Source organism: Drosophila navojoa, chromosome 4 (genome assembly GCF_054131105.1).
Source record: "Drosophila navojoa isolate 15081-1374.11 chromosome 4, UAZ_NAV_1.0, whole genome shotgun sequence".
Lineage (NCBI taxonomy): Eukaryota > Metazoa > Arthropoda > Insecta > Diptera > Drosophilidae > Drosophila > Drosophila navojoa.
This window is the reverse complement of record NC_142892.1, coordinates 22,722,862-22,745,312: the sequence shown is the minus strand read 5'-3', so window position 1 is coordinate 22,745,312 and position 22,451 is coordinate 22,722,862. Positions and strand designations below refer to the sequence as shown.

General features: G+C 41.9%; 2 protein-coding genes and 1 long non-coding RNA gene across 3 annotated transcripts; 2 read left to right on the top strand and 1 right to left on the bottom strand.

Moving 5' to 3' along the window:
- Positions 1-1,295: 1,295 nt before the first annotated feature.
- Positions 1,296-3,522, top strand: LOC108652517 (E3 ubiquitin-protein ligase ariadne-1). The gene has a single exon (XM_018102724.3). The coding sequence runs from the start codon at positions 1,764-1,766 to the stop codon at positions 3,294-3,296; it is 1,533 nt and encodes a 510-aa protein (XP_017958213.1). The 5' UTR covers positions 1,296-1,763; the 3' UTR covers positions 3,297-3,522.
- A 1,493-nt stretch (positions 3,523-5,015) lies between these two features.
- On the top strand, positions 5,016-5,695 carry LOC149091514 (uncharacterized). The gene is made up of 2 exons (XR_016196879.1): positions 5,016-5,204; positions 5,263-5,695. It is a non-coding gene; the product is annotated as an uncharacterized LOC149091514 (long non-coding RNA).
- Positions 5,696-17,900: 12,205 nt separating this feature from the next.
- Positions 17,901-20,661, bottom strand: LOC115563657 (uncharacterized). Its single transcript, XM_089259261.1, has 2 exons — positions 18,923-20,661; positions 17,901-17,914 (listed from the first exon to the last, which is right to left on the bottom strand). Exons 1-2 carry the CDS (start codon positions 20,487-20,489, stop codon positions 17,901-17,903), a joined length of 1,581 nt encoding a protein of 526 aa, XP_089115387.1. The 5' UTR covers positions 20,490-20,661.
- Positions 20,662-22,451: the final 1,790 nt, after the last annotated feature.

Here is a 22,451-nt window from a genome sequence, read left to right as displayed (position 1 = left end):
GCATGTGCTCTTGTATTTGTATTTATATTTGAGTTTGTATGTGCATATATGCAAAGCGAGGCAGAGGCAGAGGCAGAGGCAGAGGCAGATTGAATCCATTCGCGGCATTCGCCACGTTCAATGGGCATGGCTGCTGCTGCTCCTGCTGCATATGCATTATGCACACTCATTACCCGCACCGCCATCCGCCATCCTTGTACGCTCGTTCACTTTCATTTCGCATACTCGTTCCTCTCTCTGTCTCTCTCTCTAGCTTTCGGACTGTATGTGTGTGCAGCTCTACTGTACTTTTATATCGCATTTCGCCGTTGTTGTTATCGCAATTTTTGTACCTTACCCTCGCCACTTGAGACACTGCTTTGTTCTCTTCTGCACTACAATGAAGGGGTTATGGTTATGGAATACGCCAAAAGCTTTTAGGCGCTTTTTTCATAGTGTCCTGAGTACCGAAACGACTGAGTAAAAATCAAATGCATTTTGATATACTGCAAGAGGCGAAAGAGCCACAACTTTAAATGCATTGCCTCTGAATATATCAATTCTTAACCAACGGCAACTCTGACAATTTATTTCTTCCTTTTTGTTGCTACTAGTGATGGCACGATTAATCATATGATTCACTAATCGATTAAAATATTTTATTTGACGTCACTTCTATCTCCACTAATAATACAATGTTATTTGACAGTCCAATCTCCTAATGTGTTCTTGTTTGTGGAACGAAATGCCAATATGAATTTATGTAAATAGGAATTATTCTAAAGATATTCAAAAAATATAATGTATAAAATTATTTTCTAATATTTATCTTTTAGCAATGTTTTCAACGTTTGGATCATTTAAAAATATGCTAACAGGTTATTTAATTTTAAAGGAGCCTATTTAGTTTTTTTTTAAATATTATAATTTTACTTTAGCACCCATGGAAGGGTGCTATATATTAAAAATGTATATACATACATACATACATATATAGTAATATGTTCATTTTACTTGGGGAACTTTGCGAGCGCTTCCATTAGACTTTGTTAAGGATTAATAAATTTTCGATGGCGAGCTGGTAGACTTAGATTAGGAATTCCAATATGTAGAAACAGTTTCAATGTGTTCTGTCAGGGCACTGACCAGTGGCCAGGGCTAGGAAACTATGTTTGTATGTGTGTTTTTCTTTAAACATACAAATCGATGTTTGTGTACTTTTTTATTTGGGTCTGTTATATGTTTCGATTACAGTCTGCAATCGACAGCAACATTCATTAACATAGACAAATATATATATTTAATTTGCAACGTCATGGCAAAAATCCTGTTAGAGGCGAACTGGTTCATATTCAGTTTCAGTTCCGGACTCGATTTGTTGTGAAGTAAGCTCGCAGCTTTGGCTGGCAAAATTAATCAATTTAAAGAAAAATAAGAAACAAAAAAAAAATTGAGAAAAATATAAATTTGTCAGCCTAGAATTCAGTCTTCAGTAGGAATACGAAGAACTCACAACATTTACTTACATCGAAAGCAACTCTGAATCAAATTCGTGGCAGCCAACAGTCGGACGAATGCTGCAGTTATCCGACTCGTAGACAATCACAAAACTATCGACCAGACAGCCTAGTGCAGGGCTAGGGCCAGCCGGCAGTTGGAGCAGCCAAGGGTTAGCAGAAGTGAACAGCTAACTGGAGAGGAGGTGGATCGTTTGTTCAACTGTATCAAAGTAGCCCGAGAATCCGCTATATGAGTGTTTGAACTTTTCTTATTTCAATTCGAATATGAACTCTGACGACGAATACTCGGATGAAGATCACGGAGATTCACAACGTATCGTAAACAGCCCATCCTCGTTCATGACTTGTGTGGAGAGCGATGAGGACACCTGCACGGAAATCGATTTGCCCGAACGACCCAGGCGCAGCGTCGAGGTTGATGAGTTCGTGTACACGGTCCTCACCTCGGATCAGATAGTGCAGCACCAACGCAACATCATTAACGAGGTCAACAATGTGCTGCACCTGTCGCCGCAGGTCACCCGAATCATACTGAATCACTACAAATGGGACAAGGAAACGCTTTTCGAGAGGTACTTTGAGAGCAGCCCGCAGGAGTTCTTCCGGCGCGCCCACGTTGTGAACCCCTTTGCAACGCCATCGAAGCTCAGCCTCAAGTCTGCTCCGGGTGTCAGCGGGCGTGAGCAGCTCTGCGGCATTTGCTACTGCCCCTGCGACGAGCTGAAGGGCCTGGATTGCGGCCACGCCTTTTGCGCCGCCTGCTGGAAACAGTACCTGAGCAACAAGACCTGCAGCGAGGGTCTGGCCCACAGCATTACCTGTCCCGCAACCGATTGCGACATCCTGGTCGATGATGTGTCATTTGTCAAGCTGGCCGACAATCCGGAGGTGATTGCCCGCTACCAGCAGCTGATCACCAACACCTTTGTGGAATGCAATTCTCTGATGCGCTGGTGTCCGGCACCCAGTTGCACTCATGCCATCAAGGCCAGCTACTGCGAGCCGCGAGCCGTGCGATGTGCGTGCGGACATGAATTCTGCTTTGGGTGCGGGGAGAACTGGCACGAGCCTGTCAGCTGCTCCTGGCTAAAGAGGTGGCTGAAGAAGAACAACGAGGATTCAGAGACGTCCAACTGGATCGCACAACACACCAAGGAGTGCCCCAAGTGCAATGTGACCATCGAGAAGGACGGCGGCTGCAATCACATGGTGTGCAAGAATCCCTCCTGCCGCTATGACTTTTGTTGGGTGTGCCTCGGCTCCTGGGAGCCGCACGGTTCGTCCTGGTACAGCTGCAATCGCTTCGACGAGGAGGAGGGCAAGCAGGCGAGGCAAGCGCAGGAGCGCTACCGGTCCTCGATGGCGCGCTACTTGCACTACTACAATCGATACATGAACCACATGATGAGCATGCGCATGGAGCACAAGCTGTATGCCAATGTACAGGCCAAGATGAACGACATGCAGGAGAACATGAGCTGGATCGAGGTGCAGTTCCTGAAGGAGGCCGTCGACGTCCTCTGCCAGTGTCGGGCAACGCTTATGTACAGCTACGTGTTTGCCTTCTATTTGCGCAACAACAACCAGAAGATCATCTTCGAGGACAACCAGCGCGACATGGAAGTGGCCACAGAGAAGATATCTGAGTGCCTGGAACGCGAAATCACTGTTCAGAATCTGTGTGAGGTGAAGCAGAAGGTTCTGGATCTGTCACACTATTGTCGTAAGCGGCGCACCGTTCTCCTTGTCCATGTGCGCGAGGGCTACGAGAAGGACTGGTGGGACTTCATAGAATAGAACTCTCTGTAATCCCATAGCTAAGCTCCAAGATGGTTAGCCGCAATAGATCGCCCTCTTTGATTGGCACGATACAAAGAATCCAGCATTTCTCTGAAGACTTAATATTTAATTGCCTTTGGTTGGACCTATTAAAATAGCACAAAGCTTTTGACTTCCTCTCTGGTAGAGTGCTGTTAATCTGCCAGAGCCATCAAAATTCTACAGTTATATAATGCAATAGGAATATCGATGTGTTTTATTTGCAAGCATGGTATGGCATGGAGAGTAGTCAGCTGAATGAGTAGCTCTTGGACCTTACAGTCCACATGAATAGGCATAAGCAATGTATAGAGTAGTGCTCTGGCAAGCCAATACTCTATACTTTCCTCTCTACGACGTGCTATGCTTGCTCGGGATTTTTAAATTAGCGAGGAAAGCTCTCGATTAGTAATCCTTGCTTGCTCACTAAGTTCGTTGGATTCACCTCAACATACAACACACAAATCATAAATTAAAATATCGCTACAGTACTCTAGAAACAAGCAAGCCTTTTGGACGCCTTCCGCAACAGGGTATACAATCAGGCCTCTGGAAGGCTTTCAGTGGCCTCCTAAGCAGGCACAGCCTCCGTGTGGAGCTCTCTTTGCCGTGATTATATGTATTGTTGTGTGAAATTGGGCTGTTTGGCTGGTGTTGAGTTTAGGTTTAGTTTCTTTGGGGCACAGTTTCTTTGTTGGCCAGCGATATGCGCCTGCTTTTGTAATTATAACATAAATCAATCCAATTTCATGTTATACTTTTGGCGCAACAAAGCGATTAAAGTCGACAATGCCACAAGATATGGCATGGCTAAAGGAAAAACATAAATAAGCCATTGAGCCATGGCCAATAACGGAACGAAACGGACCAATAAGCCGGCGCATGCGCAGCGTTTTCATATGAAAAATATTTCCTTATCGCGATGCGTCGTAGAGAGCCGACATCGAAGTTGGAGCTCGAGCTCGAGCTAGAGTTGCAGTTGAAGTTGGAGTTGGTGTTTCCAGTCGCCGCCAGGTGCATGAGATTTACGGCAAACGGCAGCCAAGTCGTGCCCGTGACTTTACTCTGCCCTCGTCTATGCTAGCCCCACCTGGCCGACCAGGCCAAGTGTGAATTTTCGCACCCGTGATGAAGTTTCCAATTAAATTTTATTGGATTTCAAATTGAAGCTGCCAGCTAGTCAGCCAGACAGACAGTCGCTCATTGATCTCCTCACTGGCAACGTCTTGCTCCGGCTCTGACTCGGGCTCGGGGTCGGGCTCTGGCTTTAGGCCTGGCTCTGGCGCTGGGTTCCGCAAATATTTGCGCTGCATTGTTGTGGCAAGTGTTAAAAGTGGGCGGTACGGCATCTGGCAGACATCTTGCCTCACAGCCCGCCGCATAAGCAATTTCGGCCAGGCAGAGTGATTTCTTATGGCAGTTCAATGCGAGGTCAGCAACGTGGCGAATGGATTGCGCATAGAAATCGCTGTGGCAGATGTAGCCAATCTCTTATATTGCCAAATAATACTCAGACATTGGGATTGAACTGTGGGAATTCCTAGCTCAGGCGAATGGCTAATTGATATAATTTCGTAGCTTGGCAGGAAGTGAAAGACAAACAATAAAATAAAAGCAACATTTTCCCACTTGCTCCCTGATTAGCTGAAAACATATGTATAAATTTAATGCTCAGTCAGCTTTGCTTTAAATTTTTACTTTTCTTAAATCACTTTAGAACTTGCGGCTGGTGTTTTCTCGTCTGCAGGACAGCTAAGTACCATTCAACAGTTGCTAACGCCTGGCCATTCAACAAGTCAACAAAATAATAAAACGAAAGCTTCGGCAAAGCCTGCCAGGCTGGTCCCTGCAGATGCCGAAGAGCGCCAGCCCGACGGAGCTGTTCGAGTGAGTTTCTATTAATTTTATTTATTGGCCTGCTGCTTAGCCTCTGTCTCGGTCGCAGCTGCTGCCATCGCCCCAGCTGAACGGTCATAGTTCGAGTCCTGCCGTCTTCAAGGGCCTGGGCGGCTTATTGAATTTTTTATCTAGAGTTTGCTTTTGTGCTTATGGCAGCGTCTTGGATGGCGGATATCTCTGGCGAGCTTGAGCTATTTTTATATGGCATATTTTTCGCTTGTTCGCTGCTGCCTGTAGTCCTTGTTATCCTTGTCGGTCACTTCATGTTCTTAAATTTGCTCTACGACTTAGTCGCATTCTTTCAATTACACGGCATTGTCCTTGACTGCGTCCAGGCGCGAGCTCCCGCTCAGACGAAGGTCAGTGGTACACGGAAGTGTTTTAAGCTCCCCCACTCAGCGTCTGCCGTGTCGCCACTGCAACATTAAACAAATACTTAAACTAAATGCACCAACTAATTTTGAGTTATCAATTTGGCTTGTCAAAATGCAGGTACTTTCTAATTGCCTGCCCGCCGCAGCTCACGCGTCGATGTGACCATTTCTCGGCGTATCTGCGGCACATTAGTTGAGCCATTGAGAAAATTTTGCCGCTGCCATAAACAATCTGCAGACACGAGCTGAATCTGGCGCTGGAGCTGTCGTGGGACGTGGCAGTTGCGGTCGCTGCTGCACTTCCTCCAGCCACAAGCCGTCAGCCGCTAGCCGCCAGCTGCCAGCTGCGACCTGGCTTGGATCTGGCTGTGGCTCTGTCTCACTATCACTTCATCAGAGACGTGAATTTATGAGGCACTTTGCGCAGTCGGCGAGCATCGCTGGCCATAATTTGCCGCCGTCTATTGGCGAGTGCACAAATTGCGTTGATATGCTGACAGGCGGCGCACAGCGGGCCACCCCTTCGCCTTGCCCCGCCGCCAAGCCGAGCATAGAAGCTTCTTCTAATGCGCAAACTCATTTGCCTATCGCCTCGCCAGCAACAGCAGCAACAGCAGCTGCAAAGTGCATTTGTTGGCTGGCCATGGAGCTGGCTGCTGATCGTCTCTGCTCATTGCACAAACTCACTAACTAAATTGAAGCACGCGCGCAGGCGTTTTAAGCGGCATAAAACCCAATTGAGTTTAATTGAAGGCAGCCGAACATGAGGCCGGGCCCGAGCATGTGTGAATGCCGAGTGGCCATTGGTCAGCGGAGCGGGGACGGTGGATAGTGCGGAATGCGGGTCATTAACTAGCTGTCACATTTCTCTGATGTGCGCCACAAGAAACTTAATTTAGAAACAAAAAAAAAGAGCAAACCGAACAAGCCAAAGCGAACGACTGGGAGTTACCCTGGGCCCCACACAAATCCATATAAGAGTTGAGTTTATATCATGTAGAACTTTTAAGGGTGAGTTAGCTCTCCGCTCGCATTGCAACATTTTGAACAAAATTACACATATTTTGATTTTGATTTTTACGCTTTTGTCTTTACAACTTCAAATATTATTATCTTTGTCATTATTGTTAATATTTTATATATAAATGCAATATATTATTCATACAAGTTAGAAGAATTTTGACTAACAAGCAGAACCAATATGCCCACGCACTTTGTGAGCTTTGTGATATTTGAAGAATTGTCCCCGCACTGATGATGATTTGATGCAAATGATAACGAGCCAAACACGCAAAACTGAAGAATGCGGTTAATTTGTAAGACGCTATGTAATGCAATTTCAAGCATTAACGCATGAGGTTTACTATGAGATCAATGTTAATAATATACATACATATGTATACATTTCTGAACTCTGCATTTTGGATTAGTTTTTGACAATTTTATAAAAAAAACAAGTAAGAAGACTCTAGTCGAGACTGCTCGACTAGGAGATACCCTGAACCCTCCAAGCTGATATTCTTATCATTCTACACTTCTTTTATGCACGCACACATACATACACATGCATCCACCCTCACGCGCCCGCGCTCTGCTAACTGCGCAGTAAGCAGCGACTGCGCTTGGGCTGCGCTGCAGTGTGGGCAATAGTATGAGAATTTATTTGATAAATAAGATAACTTTTTTTGTAGACATGCAATCTTAATGAAATTTTCAGAGCGTAATCATATGGTCAAAATGTGTGTACATTCTAAAGCACAAGTCTCTAGTACTTGAAATACGTTTTTTGCAAATTGGGGGCGCAGGGGGCGTGGTATCCAAAATCTGTTGATTACAAAATGTTTGTATTCATTATATATATATACACAGTAAATCTGAAGTCTCTACATCTAATAGTACTCCGATGAGGCTCAAAAAACAAAATCAATTTTTCGATTATTCTCGATAAAAAAGTTATCGGATGAGCTATCGAAAAAATAAAGCAAACTCGTACTGCGTATGGTATACACGAGTATGCACAAAAAATTTCAGCTCTCTAGCTCTTATATCTTCTGAGATCTCGGCGTTCATACGGACGGACGGACGGACAGACGGACAGGGCTATATCGACTCAGCTCATCGTGCTGATCAAGAATATATATACTTTGTGGGGTCTGCGATGATTCCTTCTGCCTGTTACATACTTTTACACAAAAACATTATACCCTGATTTCCCATTTTCAATGGGTTCAGGGTATAGAAATGAATCGTTTGAATATTTTGGCGAGTCCCAATTTTAAATTGATAAAACAATTTATTGATTCATCTGAAGTACATACATATGTACATGTATATTGCCAGAGCATTTCCAAGTGTGTTAAGCTCGACTGCAATATGCTTAATGATGTTATTTTTAGCAAACGGGTTCGTGACAATTTGATCAAAAGTCATTTGTGTATCGATTACGCACTTTAAAGCCATTAATTGTTAAATGGCGCTGACATCTTCGCAGCATACGGCGTTCCATTCGTCCCACATTCCGATACAAAATTTGGAATGGAAATCGATAATACGAATGGAATTGGATGCGTAAGTGCAGTCAACTGTTTGCCAGGGAGCGCATTTAATGTATTTATATTGTATTTCATTATGTTTATTTCATTGTTGTGATTGAATTGAATGCCAATGATAGACACTGTCCGCTGCACACGCTTTATCGCTCTGTCTCTGTCTCTCAGTCGGAATCGGAATCTGACTCTGAATCTGAATCTGAGTAAACATCGATGGCTGTTCCTCGACCCGTGCATGGCGTCTGCCAATGAATCAATTATGCGGCATATTTTTGCTGATATAAATATTTGTGTTGGAATTAATTATTTTATATTAAAATGACCGAAATACATTTAATGGTCGAGTGAAGCGCAGGACATTCCGCACAGGATATTGCAGTCGCCCAGATGCACACACACACGCACACACAAACACACGCATTCATGGCTGCTATTTGAAGTATGTCCAGTGCATTGCTGTTGATTTTTGCGGCCAGGTGACTGCGGCTGTCCTGATTGACACCGTAAATGATATGCACATTATGTGCAGGATATGTCGTTGGCATTGTGTGCGTGTGCATGTGTATGTGTGTGTGCGTGCGGGAGCTGCAGTGCAAACAGGAAACGGAAATGGCAAGCATTGTGTGCATGTGCATATTGCAACTTGAAAGAGTTCGGGCTCGATCGCATTGTGCGTTGAGAATGGCCACAAGCATTCGACCTGAATGCTTAATGACCAATCTAATGAATTATACTCGTGAAGCCCATATGCCACCGGCTGAATGTGAACTCTGTTATTCAAAGAGTTAACCGGTTGCGTTCCCTCTGCTTAAAATCATTGCCGAAATAGAAGGTCTATAAAATATACTTTTCGGCTTATACACCATAATATTAGTATATTTGCCGTTTCAGCAGTCTTCCTTCACTGTACAAAGCGTACCTGCCTCTGTGTATATATAGATGTATTTTTGACAGAAAATACAATCAGGCATACAAGGCTCATCAGAACGTCATCATCATCACAGTTTCAGTTGAGGCATAGGGATTGGTCCAATTTAGAATGTAGCAACACTCAAGCCCCAGGCCGGCAACAACGCAAATAACAACAACAACAGCAATGGCAGCAGTGGCAGCAGCAGAGGCAGCAACAGCAGCAACAGCAGCAGCAACAAGAACGCGATTGTAGAAAAAATGCTCTTAAAGGATCCACTTGTGTTTGGGCTCTGAAGTGTCCTTTGCATGTTAGCGAAACCACTCGAAAATATGACGCGTTTGCTGAAGTATGCAAAAATTGCACATGGAACAAATGTGGGGACGCAGCTGGGCGAACAAGAAGTAAAAATAAAAACAGCTCACAGCTACAACAATGAATGGCACAAAATGCTTGTCGCTTTAAGTTGCCAGCAGGCGGAATTCGTCAACAATTTCGGAATGGACATTAAACTACAACAGCAACAGCAACAACAACAATCGTTACGTGGTCATAAATCGTATCTTTATCTGTGATGGCGGCATATCAAATGATCGTTCATTATGGTAGAAAACGGTGGCACCTTTGAACCGCAACGTCTTGACGGGGTGGCGGTGGTGGCGGACAGGAGTGCGAGTGTAGGCATGCCGTACGTGTCGTCCAAGGGGCTGCTGCAGGCGCCGCAGCTGACGTCGGCGCTGACGCTCAATCAATCAATGCACGGCAGCAATAGTCGCAGCCGTAGAGACAGCAGCCATGTCGATGGCGTTGGCGGCAAACATGAAATATCACACAGCCAAACCCTTTTCTATGAACATAAAGTTTAGGCTAACGATTTCGATTTCCTGCACAAACGTGAGCGTAACCAAATTCGCTCTAGGGCTTGGCCAGAGACCCAGACGGGAAGAGTCATCGGGCAGGCGGGCGGTCGGGCATACGGGCATTCGGGCAGGCAGTCAGTAAAAAGCCGAAACAAAATCAATTCAATTGCCAAATTATGCCAGGCAAAAGCATGGCCAATATTTCGCTGTCCCAATATTTGTGGCCGCAATTGTTTTGCATGACTCGCTCAGCCTGGACTTGGGCTGCATTTGGATTTGCTAATCGATCATCTGGGCCATGTTTTGGCTGCATTTGTTGCCTGCCTCGACTTGTCATGACTTGGCTTTGGGTTTTTGTCATTTCAGTTCGACTCGGCTCGGTTCAGTTTGATTTTGGCTTTGGCTTTGGCTTTGGCTTGGACGTCATTTTTAACTGTCTTGGCACTTGGAGGCGGCCCGAACTACGAATATTTGCGCCGTACTACATTTGGCGTAATTATGCCCGAAAAGGTAACACGAGGCAGTCCAAACAGCATAACGCGACGTGGTGATTAATTGTCGAATCGTGCACTCCGTCGGGGCTATTTGTTATCTCAAGGCGTTGAAATTATAAATTGTTTTGACTGCAACCAACCCCCCCCCCCCCCAAAAAAAAAAAAAAAAAAGAACGGAGGGACACAGAGAGGTAGATAGACAGAGAAAGCTTTTTTGTGGCATTTGCTCAGGTGTGAAAGGGTTCACCAAGGGTCCAAGCACGAATTACATTACTTATGACATATAACATTTGGCTCTTAGGTCCTAAAGACCTCTTTAGCTGATCGTGTAGTCTCTGCGACAGTCTATAAAGATTATGTAACTAAATTATTTTGTACAGTAAAGTGAACTAAGTGATTATTGTAATGCGTCTTAAAGAGCTCTCTTATTGCCCACAGGTTGACGCTGGATGAAATTAGGAGGAAATTGAAAGTTTGTTTTAAAAATATATCTATAAAATGAATGAATAAAAATTAGATTCCGTAGCTCTCATGATTGAAGCTATATTCAATATATGTATGTATTTAATATCTTGAACCTAAGATGAGCTTAACCAGAAATTATTGTGCAGAGGGAAAGAGAGGATTTCTACTTACTTAGTTGTACTTAAAGTACAATAGACCATATCTCTTGCTGTAAGTACGAAAAGAAATAGTGAGAAAGAATAAGAGAGTAGATTCATATGTCAGTTAAATGTTTTGAGTGATAAACAATCAAATCACAAAGGACCATTGAAACACGTGTTGTTGTTCAACCCATCAATTATGAGTAATTTCCTAGAAGCGTGCTTTTTTTATTGAGTCTTGGCTGTTAGCAGTTTTCATAAGTTTCTGATGCATAATTGACGTATCACGCTTAACAAGACATCGCGAATTAGTGTCGCGCATAACAAAGTTAATCATTTTGATTAGAATGCCTTAAAAGTTTTGGCCATATCTTTAAAGCCGTGCTGTTAGCACTGTTGACATTTGAAGAAGCCCCTCACCTATCAGCTGTGGGTCTTTGTGCATGAAACGCGCTGAAGTGCGTAAATGTGAAGTGCACAGAGGCGAGCGGGGGCACATGCCCCATCGAGAGCTGCCTCTGCAGCAGCTGTCAAATCAGCACGTGACATTGTGTGACATCATTGAGCTGGAATATGAGGCAGCAAAGCGCCGAAAAGCCGCGACGACTTTCGCTCTATACAAAAGACAAAGCAACGCCCCGAGCTTCAACTTCAGCCAGAGCTTCAGCTTCAACTCCAACTGCCAAATCCCAGTTCAGCTTCTGTTTCGCCAAGAGCTGGAGGTACCGCTGCCTGATGTCAGGTAGATTTTTTGGGCGATTCTGTCGAGGCTGATGCAAGTGCTCACTTGAGACACAGAGACGACTCCACGCGCGCAGGTAGCTCTGCCCCCAAAGCAAACCAATGTCTAACCCACTCCCGCCACATGGACCGCCTTGAGAGATGCATTCAGCACGTAATACATAGATCAACATTCAACACCGTGTGTGTCTATATGTGAGTGTGTGTGATAGTAGCGCTGCAATCACGTTAATTAAAAAGGTGCAAATTGTAAAACGCGTCGGCATCGTCGGGAATGCCATGAACCACGACGCGCAGCTAAGTGCTGCCAAAAGCTGACAGCTGTTAATGAACGAGCTAAAATGTGGCACGACCTGTGGTGGCTGGGGCGGTGGATGGTGGCGGGGGCTATCGGTGTCTGCAAGTCACGTGCTGCACGTCATTCGGATGCTTGGTAATTAAACGTATCATAATTCCTTATAGCGGCTATACCCCCAGCTACCTGGCCAACACGCTCTGGTCTCACATGCAGCTCCCTCTAGCTCATCCAGATTCTCACCTACCACGTTTGCATTTTTACATGCATTTTAATATTAACGGCCAAAACAAGACTCAGCGCACTAGAGACAAAAACGGATTTCACAGACCAAAAGGATGCGCCGTTGCCTCTGGGCATGGTCTGCGATTGCAACTCCCGCCGTAGACACAGCCGCAGCGACAGTCGAGCTCCGTCTCCTTCTACGTCTCTCGAACAAGCTCGTCCAGTGTCCTGAGAGATGGGGTATGTTAAATGAAGTCTCGGTCTCTTAGGCAGGCGGCAGAACAAAAAAATCTACATAAAACCTGGCACGCCGACTAATGAATACTCTTGTAAGGAAAACGGTTTTTGAAAACCTTTACACTAGGAAAATCAAAAAGAGAACGAGAGGGAGAGAAAGCATAAGAGATCAGCATCATGATAGAGCTAAACATATATATACAACAGAAGAAAAATCTGATGTATATATTTTGCTAAAATGATTGGTAATTTTATGCCTCTTGATCGAGTCTGAGGGTCAAGAGGTTAAAATGAAATAATATAAAAAAAATTAAATTATCCAATATATACAACCATCTGACGTCTGTCTTGGAAGAACCAGCATACCCTGTTTTACTCATTTCGAATGGGTAAAGGGAATATAAACATTTTTTCGTGCAATAAGAAAATATGAAAATTCATTTTGTTTCTTGCTGTCGCCGACTTTGCGGCTGTCGCACAGCAACAATGGCGTCAAAGCAGCGACACAGCAACAACAGCAACAACAACAATAACAACAACAGCATCAACAAAAGCAGCTGCTGCAACGCATGGACAAACATGCAGCAGTTGTCTCGGGAGGAGGTGCCAAAGCACGACACATTAATAAAATAGACAACTTAAAATATATATCTCAGCGAAGTGCATTAAAATGTTATAAAGCAAAATTATGATATTTAATTTAGTCAAGTGGAGTGCTTTCCGCAGCAATCTAACAACAGCTGGCATTTATACGAGCCATATAATTAAATTTACTGCGATCATGCTAATGAAAAATTCTTGGCAAACATAAAAACTTGTAATGGGAAAACTTGCCCAAAACATTTTCAGCTGTGCATTACAACGTGCAGAAAGAGATAGACTGTAGTGCCGAGGTGAGAACTTCATGCTGTAATATCATGGATCTATTTATCTACTAAGTATGGTGATAGGGCAAACAGTTTTGGTAAATGAACAATATGAACAACTTAAAATGCATTTATAATAATAATAAAAATCACTTTCAAGGCAATGCAATAGAATCAATAGTCAGTAGAATAATATATCGTTTTATGTAAATGGGATTAATGCCAAGTAAATATATCATTCTCTTAATAGCGCCAAAACTATGTGACAAATATGAAGCAGATTTTCTTAAACTATCCACTCAGATCGCAATTGCAATTCGTCAGGGGATTGGGCAATGCCTTGGAATGAGCTACGACCACCTGCCGGCTGACTGCGATACCCGAAACTGTTCAATTAGCGGCCAATTTCGACGGGCGATAACTCGCAATTTGACAACATTCAAAAATGTGAGCTCATATTACGGGGCTGCACTTGCACAGATCTCAATATGCAGTTAATAATTAACATTTCATAAATTCGAGATCGTGATAAGAGAAGTTTTCCATTAAGAATCAATTAAAATGCAAAACTCGATCAAATATGTTTGCTTTGTTGCTACTGCTGTTGTTGCTTTTTGCTTTTATAATTGGTATTGATATTATTGCCTGCCTAACTGCAGTCGAGTTATCGCGATCGAACCACTTTTCACAAAAGATTAAGATTTTGTACGGCAATGAAAATGCCTTTCATTGAAGCAGTGGAAGATTTTACATGAGAATTCCAATACGTGTTTAACTGATAATCATAAGTGGGTATCAGGTATTGAATAGCCTGATTAAAACACGTTATTTTGAATATATAAATTCCAGAAAATCTCAAATTCGTATTTACAATTTGATTGGCAATTTTTTCTATTTAGATGAAGTTATTATATATTTCCCAGTGTATTAAATACTATCAGAGCATTAATTAATATGTATATATTGCAATATCATAAATAAAGAAGTGGAGCGATATTATCACGTGTAATGTTAATGAATTCAATTGAATTCTTGCACTATCGCCACACAAGCCGACCTGAACAACACACAATCAAAGACCCACGCAGAGACAGACCCAGACCCATTGCCAGACCGAGTGCAAAACCCAGTGCCATATCTAGTGCCAGTTCAGTTGTCCATTTTGTTCACTTCCCAGTGGGCCGCCTCAGTTGCTCCGTAGGCTTTACTCTCTTTGATCTATTTGTGATTGTCTCTGTTAGCGTGGTTGGTCCAGCGCGCTTGGATTTAGCGCCACAAGAAAACTGAGCTAAACAAGTTAGGTTATAGTCGTCCCAGCTGCCTGACTGTCAGGTACCCTATAAACAGCAACGAGTGAGCATAACATCTTTTTAAGATTCTCTAGATTCACTTTCACATCAGTTTTTATTACCAATCATAGAATACCCCTTTCTATTATACTCTGAGATCAGTTCTCATAAAATCACTAAAGTCAATTGTAATTCTATTGTGCGACAACCTATGATACCCGTTATATAACAGTCACAAAAAAAAAAAAAAAAAAAAAAAAATATATATATATATATATATATATATATATATATATATATATATATATATATATGTATACATATATATATATATTTAATAAATTATATGCACTTGCTGCCAACTGCGCACAGAAATTTGCATACGCGTACGACTCTATTTTGTATGTATTTTTGTATATTCGTAATTGTTTAATCGCACTTTAGTAATCTATGTGGGTTAGCGATCCAAGCGAACGAGCGAGCGTGCCGCATGGAATGTGTAGTTGAAAATTAAGTCTTACATGTTAAAATGGGCTGTATGATTAAATTTTTTATTAAATTTAAATATGAAAGACGTATTAAATGATGAAATACATATATTCTAAATAACATGAATATTCGAAATAAAATTACAAACCTACCCTATCGGTGGTAGAAAACGAGTATCCTTGAAACTTTATGTAGCTTAATGCTTAAATTTCGTATAAATCGTATCAATACAGATTATAATCATATATATAAAATTAAGAACTCTATACATATGCCTGAGAATGATTTGCTTTATTAATTAATAGCAGAGATGCTTCCTGCCTACCGCGCCATCTGCCGGCAAAGCTGTGCAGTTTGCAAGGACGCATGGTTTGTGACTCGGCTATGCAGCAAGGACAACGCCAGTTAAAGCTTATTCTGGTATACAAATATTATCAAAGCATCTGTTAAGTCAATGCAAACATTAACATTAGAGGAAATCAATCGGCCTTAACGATCGAAGCAACTAGGACTTTAAAAGCATATATAATATCACTTACTATAGATGTTGTTTCATACCATACATGATAATTAATGTATGTATACACTTTTAAATATATAAAATTTAATCAATTTGACTTTAATGCATAATAAACATAAAATATATGTTTTAGTCTTGTTAATGGTTAGAATCGAAATGTGAAATGGCATCCGATTTTAGGATATAGGGCAGCGTAATTTTGTTCGCGTTGTAATTTTAGCTTATAAAATTTAAGTAACACCAGAAACTATTTCCATAAAGATAAAAGAAATGTTGTTTTCTTTTGCTAATCAGAAATGCAAAGTATTCAACTTGGAGAAATTCCGTTTGATTTATAAAGGAATGCTTGGGCATACTGAAAGCATGAAAAATGTTAATGCAATATCTTAAGAAACACAGCCTGATCTATCGCTTAACATACCACATGTTGTGCGGTTGGGCCAGCCTAATGCATTTTCGACTGCCTTGACTGCTAAGCAGAAGAAACAAAAACAAAACTGAGCAACGCCCGCATTCCAATGAAAGCGCCGGCAGCTGCGCGAGCAGCAAAAACAACAGCAACAACCGCGACAAGAACAGCAATAACAACAACAAGCATGCAGGCACACACAAGTCAAAGAAATTTGCTGTTAATTCACGTATTAACCTCTTGACATTTGGCAGCAGCGTCGCCAAGCAAAAGAAAAACATGTCGACAAACTTGCAACGTGGTGGCACAGCCAGAGACGCAGTGCGGTGTGGTGCGGTGCGGACGGAGGCATTGAGCGGCACATCTGCCCGTTGCATAGAAACTGTGTCAATGTGCCAGCAACAAATGCTTGGGCGTTGTGCATGAATGTGGACGTGGCTGTGGCTCTGGCTCTGCCGTGGATGTGGATGTGGATGTGGATGATGTTGGCGGCATGTGGGAGGGCCCACTGCGAGATATCGGCGTTGGAGTTGAAGCGTTGCCTTTGGAGTTGGAGCCACGCCAAATGGAAAACAGCATGCCGCGTGTGTTTCTGTCTCTGATTCTCTGTCTCTGTGTCTCTGTGTCTATGAGTACGTGTGCCTCGATGACTTTCAATTAAATCAATATTCATCGTTTTGGCTGCCTCGGGGTCCAAATGGCAGCAGGCGGCCACGGCACAGCCCGGCCAGGCAAGCAGGCCAGAGCATTGAGGCTAAGGCAGTTGCTGCTGTGACTCCGCTCCTTGATTAGACGCAACGCGGCTACAGCAGCAGCAGCAGCAGTAAAAGCAACAACAGCAGCAAACAGTTAACAGCTAACATCAATAGCTAGCAGCAGCTAACGCTGCCACAACGACAGCAGCATGGGAAAATGTGCAATTTCGGCCAAAAATAAATAGCAAAGTCTTGAAGAGACAGAGACCAAGCGAATGAGATACCTGAATAGCCTGACCGAGCCTGGGCACATTCATTGCGCAAAGTTTTTGGCTCTGTATGTGTGAGTGTGCAGCTAGTCTGCAATCAAAGATACACCACCAAATAAACATTTGAATCACTTCACCGATCCTTTCACAAAAACAACAACAACAACAAGCAGCATAAACAAAGCCTTTGCAAATGCAGAAAAAAACAAACACAGCACACAGAAGTTAGCCCAGTCGAGAGCCGAGCGCGAGGAAATAATTAATGTTTGCCAATTACCAAAGACACCATCAGCGCCTACAGAGAAGGCAGTCCCAAGCTCCAAGCTTAAGTTGCAAGTTGAAACTTTGTGATTGCCAGCCCGCCCGGTGTCAGAGATGAGATGACAAGTGCGGTGGTGATGCAAATGAGGCATAAAGTAATGGAGCCCCTGACAAAAGGCTTATTGGCAGGCATAATCTGCTAATCTACATGGATACAATGTTTGTATCCGGTACATACATACAGTGAACCAATGATGTATTCGTACAACAGCAAATTTTTCTTTGGGAACGAATAAAATACATACATATTTATGTATATATATACATATTTATAGTAAGATAGCTTGAATACAGTTTATTATCACATTGGGTAATCTTAATTTAAAAAAAAAAATTAGGTCTATATGTTGCCTAAGTTTAGAAGACACATTTTTATACCCTTAACCCATTGAAAATGGGAAATCAGGGTATAATAGTTCTGTTAACAGTATGTAACAGACCCGTGTATATCGCGCGCATATCGAGTTTTTCTCCAAAATTGATAACTACTCCCGATATTTTTGTATCGACTAAAAATCTTATTGAAAATAAGTTACCTACACCTTTAGAGCTAGAAGCGCAAAATTTAAATATAGATTTATATTTTGTAAATTTTCCCTTTTTGTTATCATTTATCTCTTTATTCTTGTAGTAAGCCCGCGCTGCAGCCAATGCGTGTTTATGCGTGCGTGCGTATCCTGTGTGTGTGCGTGCATGTGCGAATAATTATTGAAGTATCAATTGCTCGAAGGGATAAGAGGATCTCGTAGTCGAGCAATCCAGAGAGAATGACTATTGAAAACAAGTAAGATGGCTCTAGTCGAGAGAGAGACAGACAGAGACAGAGAGACCTTGAGCCTGCTAGCTGATATTCTAAACATTCTGTGTTCCGCTAACTAAAAATAAATTGCAACCATTTCAGAATAAACCATATTTTTTTGGTGCACAAGTTAATGTTGCTCCAAACGGAGCAATGGCTCTCATTGCAAAAAGCGTCAAAGAAACGAAGAACTAGTTGATCTAATGTAACACTGCACCAATCTTGAAACTAAAAGAAAAAGTAAAAGGCTCAATATAAGAAAAAAAAAAAAAAATGAATAAATTTATCGATTAATCTCGATAGTAACGAAATTGGATGAGTTATCAAAACCATATGATGAACTCGTACTGCGTATGGTATACACGAGTATGCATATAATTTATCTAGATCGTAAAACTTCTGAGATCTCGGCGTTCATACGGACGGACAGACGAACAGGGCTATATCGACTTATCTCGTCGTCCTGATCAAGCAAATATATACTTTATAGGATCTGCCACGCCTCTTTCTACCTGTAACAAACATTTCCCATTGAAAATCTGCTCAAGGTATGTATAAAAAGTGAGAACGTTCTAGAAAAGTATCACCGGCTATAAAATAATAATTCAAATTCAAAACGATGATAGCTCCAAAATATTATATGTAGATTTATATATCATGCTGGTCAGCTATAGCTGCACGTAGAGACTGTGATTAGGCGCCAAATTTATTTATATACATTAAATAGATAATTGACATTGCAAGTGAGGTTTGTCCTACAATGCCTAAGCAACTCTAGGAGGAAGCAGAGCGATGCCAGTAGCAATCCCGTGCCCCACATTGCAAAAGCGTAGTAATAAAATTCCAAATCGAATGGCTTCCGCTTAGTCCCGTCACTCGTAATAAATTTCATAATGCCACCCTCGATTGTGTCGAGCCATGCATCACTCTTCATCTTTGTCAAAATGCCGCACTCAAATATGCGCCTTAAATAAGCATTCATCATATTTAAGTACGGCAATCCGATATCCACTGGGAGTGACATGAGGCCATCTAAAATACTCTGAGGCATCAACTTGATGCGAGGAACCTTCAGAAGGTGTTGTTGAAATAAAACACCCTCTATGCGATCTTCATATCCCGTAACCAAGTGACTTGCGTTCAGAGATCGGCGCGCATTATCCAAAACATGCGGTTCAACTATTCGAATGCGGCTTTTGAGGACTTCTGGCAAGAAAGAATACTGCGAGGCATAGTAGCTATCAACTGGCAATAGATATGTAGAACGTTCCAAATCCTGGAATGTTTTGTAATCTTCCTCAAACAAACCCGATGTTAGCATACTTGAAAGCAATGCGACATAAAAATTCGTGAGTATGAATCCACTTAAGAGCATTATAAAATGGATGACAACCTGTTGCCAGTTGGCAAAGATGATCCTCGGCTGTGAGATAAACAGAAAATTGCACCAACTGCTAAGAAAATATTTGCCGATTTCGGAGCGTCCATTTCTGCTACTACCATAAAGCATCAGCATTCCATACCCAATGGCTCCAATCACTGTGAGCCACAGAGTCCATGTGAAAGGGCGCACAAAGTACAAATAGCTCGCAATTGGCTTAGCATGGGGCACCGCTAAACGTAATGCAACGAGATGGAGAGGTTTAGTGGATAAAACATTCAACTGGGGGTCTCTGACATGACAAATAATATCAAGGCTACGGTTTACAAGTAGAGTAACAGCAGTATCGTACAAATCATCATTGGTAACTTCCTTCACTATTTGTATCGAAGAATTGTGGCGAAGCGTAAACTCCTTAAGCGCATTGTACAAGTAGCCACTATACACCAGCTCTCCTCTTCGATTTACATATTGAAAAATGCGTGGCTCAACCGTGAATAGAAGAGTCCTAACCGGGTACTGTTGAAAATTCAGTAGATGGCGCCACCTATTGAGGTAATCCTCAAGCAGCGGCAATCGCAAAGTGCGAATTGTTGGATATGGATTGTAGCTATATAACAGAATTTCGGGTCGTAGGTTCTGAATGAGAAGCACATTGATGAAACCGTTTCGAAAGCAGTAGCTGTAGAGATCATTCTGCCAGTTGCTGGACTCTTCCTTAGTTATGAAAACAATGTGAAGTTCATGTAGCTCCCACAAAAGGCGTGGTAAAAAGTTCATGAGCCGAGGGTCGAGTGGATAGGTCTGTATGTAAACTATGGTTAAAGTTTTTTCGGTAAATCTTCCAAGAAGTTTAAAATCAGGTATACTGTTATCCGATAGCTGAATTTGCATCTTTGGCGTATCTAGCTGTAACTCCATTGCTTCTTCATCGGTACTCTCCATGTTAATAAAGATGTTAAGTTCTATCCCGAACGCAGAGTTGAGTTGTCGCAGAAGTTGACCCACTTCAGATTGTCTCGTCTCGCCTCGTGCAGCATAGTGTCCACTCAATTGTAAAAGAACTATCACTTGAACAAGACTTCTTGTTATCAAAGATGAATAGAAGCCACATAACATTGTTGCTGTTTCTAATAGTTTTCAATAGTCAAGACTCTCTGGTAGTCCAAAGAACACTAGGCACATTTCTAAGAGGCAAGTGCGTTTTTAATGGCTTTGACTGATTTTTATCTGATTGAACTAGACCAGTAAGGTTTCAATTATATCTAAATTCAGGGGGTACGCATTGGTCTTATCGGCCATCGAGTAAATGTCAGCTTAGCTGCATAATTGTTTGTTGGGACAGGGCTATTTGTTCTAATCTAACTGAAAACGAAAAAAAAACCAACATTTCTGAACTAAATGATATTTAAATGTCTGTAATTGTCAAATGTCCAGTCATTAAAGTCACTTTTTATACCCTGAACCCATTGTAAATGGGAAATCAGGGTATAATGGTTTTGTTAAAAGTATGTAACAGGCAGAAGGAGGCGTGGCAGACCCCACAAAGTATATATATTCTTGATCAGGGCGACAAGCTGAGTCGATTTGGCCCTCTCCGTCTGTCTGTCCGTCCGTCCGTCCGTCCGTATGTATGAACGCGTCGATCTCAAAAGACATAAGAGCTAGAGAATTCAACTTTGTTTTTAAAATGTCTGTATATATCGCACGCATATCGAGTTTATCACTAAAAAACGATAACTCATTCCGATACTTTTTTATCGATAAAAAACCTTATCGAAGATCACTTAAAAAATTATATCTCTTACATCTTTCAAGCTACAGTCTCCAAATTTAAAATGTATATTAAGATGCATTTTATACAGTTTCGGTTTTTGTTAAAATTTACCCCCCACCCCTAAATCCACCCCCTCACCCTCATCTTTGTAAAAGTCGTATATCAAATACTAGAGACTTGTGCTTCGGCATATACATACATTTAAACAATATGATTACGTTCATGACGATCGAACGTCTAGAAATTAAATTATTCAACAAATAAGTTCCCATAATATTGCCAACACTGCAGCGCAACCCAAGCGCAATCGCCTGTAAATGTGCGTGTATGTGTGTGTGCTTGTGTTTGCTTGTATGCGCGTGTGTGTGTGTGTGTGCGTGTGTAAGTGCGAGTTATTGAAATATCAGTTGCTCGAAGGGTTCAGGGGATCTCGTAGTCGAGCAGTCTCGACTAGAGCTTTCTTACTTGTTTAATATTTTTTTTGTGAATAATAGATTGTTCAATTGATTAAAATTTTTAAAGTTATTTAAAATCATTTAAGCTAAGTTAAATGATGGATTTGATTTTAAGCCAGTATAAATAAGTAAGAGTGCCCTAGTCGAGACAGCTCAATTACTAGAGGCTTGTGCTTCGGAATATATGCGTGGGTGTGGATGCATATGTATGCATGAGTGCATGTGTTTTTGTATGTGTTTACAAAAGAAGTGCAGAAAGATTAGAATATCTGCTAGATTCAGGGTATCTCCTAGTCGAGTAGTCTCGACCAGAGCTTATTCCGAAACACAAGTCTCTAGTACTTGAAATAAATTGATGGCAAACGGGTGGTGGTATCCAAAATCTGTAAATTACAAAATAGATAACAGTATTAAAATGAGGCTGAAAAAGCAAGATATATATATCAAACAAGATATATCCGCCATAGCTTTTTGATCTTGGGCGGTCAACACGGATCTATATTCCAATTTTCAGCGCTTCAGCGCTTTAGCTCTTCAAGTTATATTATTTCTGGCATTTCCGAAAGCCGATTCAAATTTGCTACGCCCCTAGTGGGCGGATTGGAAAGATTTTAATACTTCATAAACTGAGGGTAAGTATGAATATATGCTCCAAATTTCAAGTCCCTAGGTGCA

What these genes read in the sequence shown, in the direction of transcription:
- LOC115563657 (XM_089259261.1), bottom strand. Translation starts at nt 20,489, where the DNA reads ATGGAGAGTACCGATGAAGAAGCAATGGAGTTACAGCTAGATACGCCA.
- LOC108652517 (XM_018102724.3), top strand. Translation starts at nt 1,764, where the DNA reads ATGAACTCTGACGACGAATACTCGGATGAAGATCACGGAGATTCACAA.